The sequence below is a fragment of the Suricata suricatta genome, chromosome 4, assembly GCF_006229205.1.
Source record: "Suricata suricatta isolate VVHF042 chromosome 4, meerkat_22Aug2017_6uvM2_HiC, whole genome shotgun sequence".
Taxonomy (NCBI): domain Eukaryota; kingdom Metazoa; phylum Chordata; class Mammalia; order Carnivora; family Herpestidae; genus Suricata; species Suricata suricatta.
In genome coordinates, this window is record NC_043703.1 from 150,123,887 (window position 1) to 150,134,608 (window position 10,722).

General features: G+C 51.2%; 1 protein-coding gene across 1 annotated transcript; it reads right to left on the reverse strand.

Annotated features, from left to right (window-relative positions):
• Positions 1-391: 391 nt before the first annotated feature.
• On the reverse strand, positions 392-10,359 carry LOC115289169 (b(0,+)-type amino acid transporter 1-like). The gene is given in 6 exon segments (XM_029936349.1): positions 392-1,248; positions 1,746-1,833; positions 3,453-3,562; positions 4,673-4,802; positions 4,976-5,109; positions 9,607-10,359. Coding segments are annotated over 6 exon segments (1,449 nt in total). The 3' UTR covers positions 392-1,014.
• Between the last annotated feature and the right edge of the window lie 363 nt (positions 10,360-10,722).

The window sequence follows — 10,722 nt, forward strand, 5'->3', positions numbered from 1 at the left end:
AGCAGTGTGCCAGCCCCCTCCCCCATGGACTCAGGAGCAGCACCCCCAGCCTTTCTAAGGCACTGTCATCATCCTTCCTATCCCACATTCTCACCTGGGCAGCTAGCTATCTCTGCCCCCTTACCTCTAATGTAGTCCTGTAACCACATTAACCTTCTGTGGTCTGTTCTAACTTTTCATCCTTTCCTCTAGAAATTTTACTGTCCTCCCTTTTTCCCAAAGCCAATAAAATCCCTCCCTCCCAGAGATCTGTCTCTTATTTCTTTCCCTGTTCAAGCCAGTTGGTGGTTTTAAATAGGAACTAAAGTATCATCTCTTCCTGAACAAGGTTTGTCAGACCCAAAGCTTTTCCGTTTGCAGGAAATGAGAACTCATTTGAACTCACCTGAGCTGAGTTTGGAAATTTATTATAAGGTATCAGGTTGTCCTTAATGATCAGAAAGAAGGAAGGACAAGTAGATGGCAGGTGGGCCACAGAAGGAAAGAGACAAGAACTAAAGAGCCAGGGATCCAGGCTGCCACCTGCTCAGGTCATTCCCCTAGCTTTTGGGGACCCCATAATTCTCAACACCATTTTACTGTGTCTTCCTCCTTCTCTCCACAGGGGCTTTCTCTGCCTCTCTGCCCCCATAATGGAAGATGGTCCTACACAGAGACCAGGATTTACAATTCCTCAGATTAGGCAACCATTAGAAGTCTAACTCCAAAATCCCCAAAGGAGGAATGTATTTCATGTTCCCCACCTGGAATATCAAATAGTGACACCTAGAGAGGCAGCCATGTAATACCAATGTGGCTGTGAGATCCACCTGCACTGAAGGAGCGAGCAGTCCTTAGAGAAGGGGGGATGTTGTCCTGGCTGGAAACCCCCAAATCTTCACAATAGCTGTATTTAGGATTCCAGTTGCTCATTAGAATTATGCACAGTCAACCTACAGAGAAGCTGGCAAAGGCCACTTGTGTGAACATAGAAGTGCCTGTGGCGAGGAGGGCAGTGCACACCTGTCCAGTTCTTTAGTCAACATTTTTAGTGGTTGGAGCAACTTCCAGGAGCAGTTGGAGATGCAGGGTGGCCATCTGCAAACACTTGAGCTGGCACTGGCAGTAGACAAACAGGAAATAGACCGGGATGCCACTGAGCAGGAACAGGAAGATGTATAGGAACTCAATCTGGGGGTGGTCGATGATGGGCGCCAGGACTAGGTAGAGAGAAGCAAGGAGCATGATGAGAGGGATGATGGTGGGGACCTGCAATGGACACAGAGACCTGGATGATGGAAAGGCATAGGATGTGGTATATGGACCTTGGGCTCTGTCACTCCTGCCTACATGACTGTTGCCTTCACCTGGCACTGGCTTCTCTCTTCCAGTAACTGCCATCCTACCTTGCCTGGCCAGGGAAGCCACCTGCCAGGTTACATCCATCCAAGGAACAGGGACTTTGGAGCCCAGGCTAACCCTCTCCATGCTATGTGAATCCTATTGGATGTGTGCATCCTCTCTGAATTTGTCTCCTGTTGGTTTCCCTCAGGGTCCTCCAGAGAAGAAATGAGTCCCCAGTAAGCAGAATCAATGCCTTGTGATCCAGATGTCCCTCACCCCCAGGAAATACAGAAATTTTCTACCAAACATGACATTCTTTCTTACATTCTTTCTCTAGGCCCCAAATGAGGCTATAATCCAATGATCTCCTTCATGTGACAGCCTAGGGTTGCAAAAAGCCCAATGTTTATTCCAAAGTCTACCTTGTAAGGTCGAGGAAGATTCTTCTTCTTTATCCGCAAGTACAAGAGACAGCTAATGGTGGTTCCATAGGTGATCCAGCCAAGGAAGCTGAAAGGCAGACATGAGCCACTTACTCCAAGGCCCTGGCCTGGGTGGGCCTGCAAATGGGGCTAGCCTACTAGGTGCAAACCCAGGGCAGAAGTGCAAGCTCATCAGGGGCCTTTCAGCTAGCCCCAGCTGCCCTTGTCCAAGCAGACTAAGGAAAGAAGAAGGCAAGGCCAGGGCACCAAGGACAGGAATGCACTGGAGGGTATTCCTGCCTCCTTCATCGTCAGTCGCCAAGTGACTCATACACACAAGCCCAGGCACCCACTTGCCTTCATATTGGGCCTTCTTTGACTGCCCCTGGCTGAACAGAAAAGGACAACTTTCAAAGAGAGGAGGAGCATTTGTGTGTCCAAAAACAGGAGTCTGGTGGAATGCCAAGAAAGCCTGTGCTTTCCTCAGGGACCAGCACACTTATAGCAGATGTTCCCACCATAGAGTGGGTGACAGGAGAGGCCACTGACAAACCCCTGGCCTCTGCCTGCCCCAGTGTGGGTCATTGAGTGGCTGATGTAGGTCCAATGAAAGCTTCATATGACCTTGGAGATGGGGTCCAGGCCAGGCTAGACTGGGAGCCACGGGGTCCTGGTTGGGATGGGTCATCCCCAATGTTCTCACTCTGTGCAAGAACGTCCTCAGTCACATTCTCCAATCTCAGCCCAAAAAAACCCTAGGCTCACCACAGTTTGATATCATTCTCATCATACAACGATTTTACCCTTTCTCATGGGAAAAAGACAAAAAGAAAACTAGATCTGTTACTTAATGTTCCGAAGAAAGTCATATCAAGCACTACATATCCTGTTCCAGAAGATTAATTATACTTATGACAACAAAGAAGAGAACACACGACGCCTGAGAAATTACTCTGAGGGTTCCCTCAGCATCCAGACGCCACACCTGCCTGCAAGTGTAAGGACGTGCCCATGAAGCCTGTTTCAGATGAGGTCATAAAACCATGACTGAATGGCACAGCAGTGCATTATTTCTGCCCCAGGGAAGGTAATAAAGGGGATCAGAATATCTCCCCATTTTGATGCAATCTCTGATTATATCTACCCAACTTGGTTGTGGGTCTGCCCTGGGTTCAATAGAGATATGCCAGGTCAGAGTCCTGAGCACAGATCAGACTACAGAGGGAAAATCACACTGCAGCCAAGGGCAACAAGGAGTGAGCCTGAAATTAGCTTTAACATGATCTCAGCGACAGAACAAAGGAACAAGGAAGAATAAAAAATGACAAAGACAACACAAGCCTTTAACTTGTCTGCTTTTTGGTGAAACATTTGTCTCATTGAATTTTTGGAAACAGGGCAAGAGAGGAGGGAGCCACATTCAATTTTGGAAACATAACTGGGAGAGAATGGCTGAAATTGTGCATGGGCAAGAGCCCTGAGCTCAGGTTTCCAGAAGGATGCATGCACATCTTTATGTATATAAATGGGCTTATATGTGATAGTTACACTAGGGGCTTCCGGAAGTGTGCACACACATATTTATATACAAACATGCATGTGTGTGAGTGTGCACAGAGAGGGGACTTCTGTATACACGTGAGTGTATGTGGGTGTGCGCACAAAGAGACCATGAGATACCCAGCACGGGAAGACAGTCTTACTTGCCTCAAGAAGTTCACGATGGTGCTGACCAGGATCAAAGCCACTGCCGTGGTAGACATCAGGGCTGGAGTTGGTGTGAGGCGATGCACGTGAACCATGGACAGAAGTTGGGGCTGTGAGCAAAGCCAGGTGTCAGGCAACCCTCTTCCGGCCTCCCCCACTGCCGCAGAGAACCGCAGTAGGTTTCTGCCCTGGGAAGCTCCCAGCCCTCTTCCCCTGCCATACTCACTCTGGACACCAGTGCACCCAACCTAATAGTCCCCAGGCCCCACAGCTTCCAGATGCAGGTCTCTGTGGCTCACCTGGGGTGAAACTAGGCCCAGCATACAGCTAGGGAGGTTGATCGCTCCAGAGACCCAAATAGCTTAGGATGTGGGCTAGAGTGTAGAGAGCTGCCCCAGGTGCCTGGCCAGGTTGTTCAACTTTCAACTGCTCATCCCCAAGACAGGAAGCGGGACCAGGGGTCGGAAGACAGAGGTCTTCCCAGGGCGGGGATGGTTATGGATGGAGCATGGAATGGGATCATGGATTACAGTAGTAGACTGAATTCTTACTCAGCAAATAGTCAGTCTCCCTCTCCCACCTCTGTAAGAGAAATACTATCTACTTCCCCATCCATTGACGCTGGGCCTGGCCAATGAAATGGGAGCAGGAGTAACAGAGCAGAGGCTCGAAATATGCCTGTATGGTTTGGCTTGGTCTCTTGAACCCCTGCCACCTGCTCTAGGCAAAAACATGCTTTGGCCTGGGTTCCCGAGGCAAGAACAGACTCACAGTCCCAAATGAGAAAATCTAAACACAAACCCCAGGCTGAAGCAGAGCCACGGCAGACCCAGGGACCAATGAGCAACGTGATATGTTTCCTGTTGCAAGGCCCCTAGATCTTGGAGTTGTTGTTGACTTCAGCTCAGGTCATGATCTCACAGTTTGTGAGTTCAAGCCTTGTGCGGGGCTCTGTGCTGCCAGCCTAGAGCCTGGAGCCTGCTTCAGATTCTATGTCTCCCTCTCTCTCTGCCCCTCCCCCATTCATGCTCTGTCTTTCTCTGTCTCAAAAATAAATAAACCCTAAAAAATATATTTTAAAGAAAGAAGAAGAAGACAAGAAGGGGGCTATGTCTTGTAGCGGGAGTCCTGGCCTGAGCTAAGTGCTAGGCTCTGGCGGGAGAAAGCGTAGCCCTCCTGCAGCCCTCACCACCTTGCCCAGCCCAGACCCCACCTCGTACCATGTGGCCTTCTCTCGCAGCCGCATAGCACACACGGCTTCCGCCGAAGAATGTCCCATTGGCAGAACCAAACGTGGAGAGTACGACAGCCGAGGGCTCCAGCCAGGCCCAGTCCCCCAGCACCTGGTTCCTAGAACAACAGAGGGATCAAGGGAGGGAACTCCAGGCAAACTGGAAGACAACAGCAAGGAAACAGAGCGACAAAACACCTCGAGGCAACTTGAAATATACACAGGGCACTGTCCTTCCCCAAACTGGATTGTCTGCCTGGTGGCCAAGGAACACATGACGGGACTCACTCACCCCCAGCTCACAGCCATCGCCTCAGAGGAAAGGATCTCGCTGGACGACAACACTAGCAGGTAACTGAGGTTGACCAGGAGGTAGAGGCTGGTGACCAAGGGGATGGCAATCATCACTGCCCACACCAGGTTCTGCTGCAGAGTCCGGGAGGAGAAGCCATGTGTCAGCCGATGAGGTCCTTCTCGGGCCCCCAGAACAAGCTCGCCAGCGCAGGGCTGAGCTCGTCCCGGCCGCAGGGAATAAGCCAGGCCCTGGGACCCACTCAGGCTGTGTGTGCCTCCTCCATGTGCGCAAAGTTCCACGGCATGGAGCCCCAAACAACAGATGCACCATGTGGAGCACTGACCAGTGTGAGCAGTGGAAGTACAGAAGGCCTGAGAGGAGTGGGGGCAACCATGAGAGCAGAGGCACAGAGAAGGGACAAAAAGTTAAAGATCTGTGTTCTTGGCTGGTTATCGATCTTTCCAGCTGTAATATTCCAAGACCACCATGCCAACCCTGCGTGTTTCTGGGTCTCCAGGACTCAGGCCCACCAGACAGAAGGCCATTTCTCCCAGGGGTTCCACTCTGACCCTCAGGCTCCTCAACTGGAAATTGGGGGTCACTGGGGATCTGTAAAATGGGACTGCCCATTGCTCTGGCTCCCTGCAAGGTGTGAGAGCAGCACAGAGAAGGGAAAAGGAAGGGCCCAGACACAGGGGCTATGGACGCTCAGAGCAGCTGGTTCTGTGGAGGCTGACCCACAGTCTTTCAATAAAGGTATTGAGCAGGCATCCAATAAAAATGGAGGAATAAATGAAAACTGGGTAAATCAGAGTGTGCTCCCTCCCACTTCACTACCCCACCCCAGCCCTGGACCTCATTCCGGAGCCAGGAGCAAATGGAGGGAAGGGGTCTCCTTCAGGACCCACAGAACTCTCTACAGCATGCCCTAAGGGAACACCTGGGTGGCTCAGTTGGTTAAGCATATGACTTCAGCTCAGGTCCTGATCTCACGGTTTATGAGTCTGAGCCCTGCGTTGGGCTCTGTGCTGACAGCTCAGAGCCTGGAGCCTGCTTTGGATTCTGTGTCTCCCTTTCTCTCTGCCCCTCTCCTACTCATATATTTCTCTCTCTCTCCCTCCCTCTCTCTCTCTCTCTCTCTCTCCCACAAAAATAAATAAACATTAAAAATAAATAAATAAACACATTTCCCAGGCTTTGGCCACCCTGGATAGACATCTACTCCTTGAAGCAGGAAACACATGTCCATGACACCCCCAGGCCTCATCAAGGGCTTTCTCTAGCTGTCCCTTGGCTTACCTCGGGAAGGGCAGGAAAACACTGCTGAGCCCAGAGCCTCTCCCCTCAGTACCAAACGGGCCCCCAGAACCTGGTATTGCTGCTACCGACCTTACAATGTAACATGAAATGAAGCACAGAAGAGGTCATTCTGTACCAAGAGGCAGCGAGGTCTTCTCCAGACTTGGCACAGAGCTGTCCCTGGGGGGGGGGGGGGGTGCTGTACCACAGTCCCACACAGACCTCCTTGCCCATTTCAGCATCTGCCCCTGGTTAGCACATCTTCTCTTGTTCAACATTATATAAAAAGCAATTTCCAAGGGTACCTGGGTGGCTCAGTGGATTAAGGGTCCAACTATTGATCTCGGCTCAGGTCATGATCTCACAGTTTGTGAGGACACATCCTGAATCAGGCTCTGTGCTGACAGTGTAGAGCCTGCTTAGGATTCTCTCTCTCCCTTTCTCTCTGCCCCTCCTCCACCCATTCTTACTCTCTCTCAAAAATAAATACATATTTTTTTTAAAAAGGCAATTTCCAGAGCCTTCTGCCAGGGCTGAGCTCTGCCACAGAAAACTCTGGAGTCAAGCATGGCGGGGGCGGGGGGGGGGGGGGGGGAGCATGGGGCCCTGAGGGCAGAGTATTGATCTCAGGGCCTGTCCTGCTCAAACTTCCTTGAGACACAGATGTGCCCTGTTCTTTCTGGTCTCTGCGTTCCTGATCACACTGCATCGACATGGCTGTTTTGCCACAAACTCCATCAAACTCCACCAGCCCTCCTCTCGCAGGAGGCCCGCCAGACTGCTCTGTCTCATGAGTTCCAGCGGCAAGTAGAAGCAGCACCCCACAACCTTGATTATATCCAAGCCTCTGTCCCATCCTGTGCTGGCCTCTAAGGGCAGGGGCCGGGGAGGGTGACTGATCCGTCGCAGCTTGCCTGAGACTTTCCCACTTTTAGCACCAGAAGTCCAGCTTCCCTGGGAGTCTTCGGTCCTGGGCACCCTGGTCCCCAGACCTAGCAGGCCATGTGACAGATGCCTGCAGGTGAAGCCACTAGGACAGCAATGGGTTCTCGCATGCAGTGGGCCCTCTCAGGTCCCCTCCAGCTCTCAAATCTGGGGATGGAGGCAAAGGAAGTGGCCCCAACAACCGCTTCGGCATGGCAGCGAAGTCCTCATCTTCCGAGTCCTGAGAGTGTGCTCTGCCTGAGCCGAGAAGAAGCCACTTGTAGCAAAGAAGGACCATGGAGCAGAGTACTGGGTTCCCCCTACTGTAGCTCTTGTGGTGGGGTGTCCTCAGCAGGAGAGCATTCACCATGTATGCCCCAGCCACATGCCAAGTCACAGGGAAGGGATCTGACATGCTTTTGAACTTGACTCATCTTGGATAGCCCACCGGCCAGCTAATGAGCTACGGCAGCCCCAGGTCGCACCACTAGAGCAGTGAGATTTCCTGCTTTCATTCTTGAACGTCCTAACTCTTCATGCAAATTCCAGGGCGCGTGAGCATAAGGCTGGACCAGGGTTGGCATAGGTTCTACAGTTTCTTGAAAAAGAGTGTGAAGCAAAGATACAGTTAACATGTGCTTCAGAGCTCAGAGTTAGAGCCAGCATTTCAATTGCCCATCATTCAGAGGCATGGCTTTGTTTTTGCTTTGAAACACACATTTGCCAAAAATGCAGGGGCGCCTGGGTGGCTCAGTCTGTGAAGTGTCTGTCTTCAGCTCAGGTCATGATCTCACGGCTGGTGAGCTCAAGCCCCTTGTCAGGGTCTGTGCCGACAGCTCAGAGCCTGGAACCTGCTTCAGATTCTGTGCCTCCCTCTCTCTCTGCCCCTCCCCCATTTGCACATTGTCTCTCTCTCTCAAATATAAAGGAACATTAGGGGCGCCTGGGTGGCTCAGTCAGCTAGGCCTCCGACTTTGGCTCAGGTCAGATCTCACATTCGTGGGTTCGAGCCCTGCATCAGGCTCTGTAACAGCTCAGAGCCTGGAGCCTGCTTCCCGGATCTGTGTCTCCTTCTCTCTCTGCCCCTCCCCCTCTCATGCTCTGTCTTTCTCTGTATCAAAAATAAATAAAACATTTTTTAAAAGTTAAAAAAATAAATAAATGAGCATTAAAAAATTTATTTAAAAAATGCAGAGGTCAGCAAACTACAGCCTGTGGACCAAATCCAGACGGCTGCTTATTTTTGTAAACAAACTTTATGGGGGCACAGCCGCCCTCATTTGTTCACCCCCAGCTATTTGCATGCTACAACAGAGTCGACTCGCGGCCAGCCAACCCGAAAATATTAGCTCCTTGATCCTTTACAGAAAAAATCTGCTAACCCGTGCTCTACGGCCTGGGAGCTTGTCTTGCCCGCCTTCGCCCCCTTGCTCTTTCCCTGGACCAGCTCCGAGCCCAGAGCCTGGATTCAGAGACAGAGGAGACTAGCCCTGAACTGAATGAGCCAGTGCCCCTGCTCTGCAGCCCCGGCCCCCACCCCAGAGGCCCCGTGAACGCACACTAACCATTCACCTGAATTTACAGCTATTTATGGCACTCCATCCACAAGGGATTATGCCAATTGATACCTTCAAGTCCCGAGCGAAAGATGGGGCAGCTATGATCGCATTTCACAGCGAGGAGCTAAAGCATGAGGAATTACATGTAAGGATAAAAACTAGGTCCCAGGACTCCTGGCCCTCACCCCAGCCTCTCTGTGCCCTTGGACTTCAGTCTCCAAGCTCCTCTTCTCCTCCCAAATTCTCCCAAACCTCCCCTCCAGGGAGCCTCTGCTGAGAGGTGAGAAATGTACTGGCCCTTGAGCCAGCCCTGAGGATGGAGAGGAAAAGACTCAGTTCTCATCCTCTGAAAATTAAAGACTCCTGCAGGAAAAAAAGAAAACAAAAAGCAACCTAAGCAAATATATTTATAGCAAAGAGTTAATTTCCATAGTAACTGAAGAGTCCAAATGTTCCAACTTTCAGGACAGATAACAAGCTGAGTCATCAAGCATGGCCTCTTGCTAGTGGTATGACCTCAAAAGCACTTCCCCCTTTCTTTTTTTTTTTTTTCACTTCCCCCTTTCTAAGCCTCAGTTTTCCCATGTGAAAAATGGTGTTGATAGTACTGACCTCACAGGGCAGAAGAGACCATGACTGTGATCCTATAAAGTTCTGTGCTCACTTGGGAAGTTATTATTCATATAATTCCATAAACTAATTAAGGTAGACGGTGGACTGGCATACATGACTTCAAAAAGGGAAGCCCCATTTTCAGCTGATTTCACATGAGTCAGTTCAAGTAACAACAATTGGAATAGCTAATGTTTGGTGATTGCACCCTGTGAAGAAGTGTTACGGACTCACCTTTGGGTTCTTGAGCTCTTCCACCACATAGTTGACATTATTTCAGCCATCGAAGGACCACATGCCCTGGTAGAAGGCCATGCCAATGCACCCAGCCTGCTGCGTTGTATTGTGGAAGGCAAACAGAAAGGTTTCCGTGTAGCCGCGGCCCTGGCCCAGCACCACGGCCCCACCCCCCACGATCACCAGCAACGAGAACACTTTGGCGACCGTGCACACGTTCATCAGCATGGTGGTCAGCCGTGAGCTCCAGCAGTTGACCAGCATCAGCAGCAGGATGCAGGAGGCAGCCACACCCTTGAGCACTGTCTGGGGCATCGAGGAGCACACAGGGTAAAAGGGGGCCACTGCATACTCAGCAAAGCTCAGGGAGACGGCCGCAATGGCAGCTGGTCTGACCAGCAACACAAACGTATAGATGACCAGGAAGGCTGGCAGGGAGCCAAAGATGTGCAAGAGGTAGGCATACTCCCCTCCAGATTTGGGAACCAGGGCACCCAGCTCAGCATAGCACAGGGCACCCATCATGGCCAGGAGGCCACAGGCTGCCCAGACCGCAAGACTGGCTCCAGGGCTGCACATGTAGACCAGGACCCCCTGTGGCAACATGAAGATGCCAGAGCCTACCATGCAGCCAGCCATCAGGGACACAGCACTCCACAAGCCAATCTGCCTTCTCAGCTGTAGCCCCCCACCACCAGGGTCCCGTCCTGCCATTCCCTCACCGCCATCTCTTTCCTGACTTCTTTCCATCTCAGGACTTTAATAATCACTGTGTCTAGCCGAGCAGAAGCGGATGCTCTTGTACCTCTGTATTGTGGGCTTCCTGCAGGAGTTAATGATTACAGCACTTGAGGAAGTCTGAACCACAAACCACGTCTACCATGAATGCCAGGGCATGGCGTTCAGAAGGGACAGACCCTTCACTGATCGGCAGTCCCTGTCCAACTCAAACTCTAGCACAGACAGTTTGCAGGAGCTATTTGCCACTGTGACCCAGGAAAGATCAAGGAAAGCAGGATTTTAGTAGAAATCATTGCCGCCCAATTCCACAGCGCTATGTGAGGAGTAACAGTTGGATGAGTGCTCTGTGCCAAAAGTAAGAATGCTGAGAAA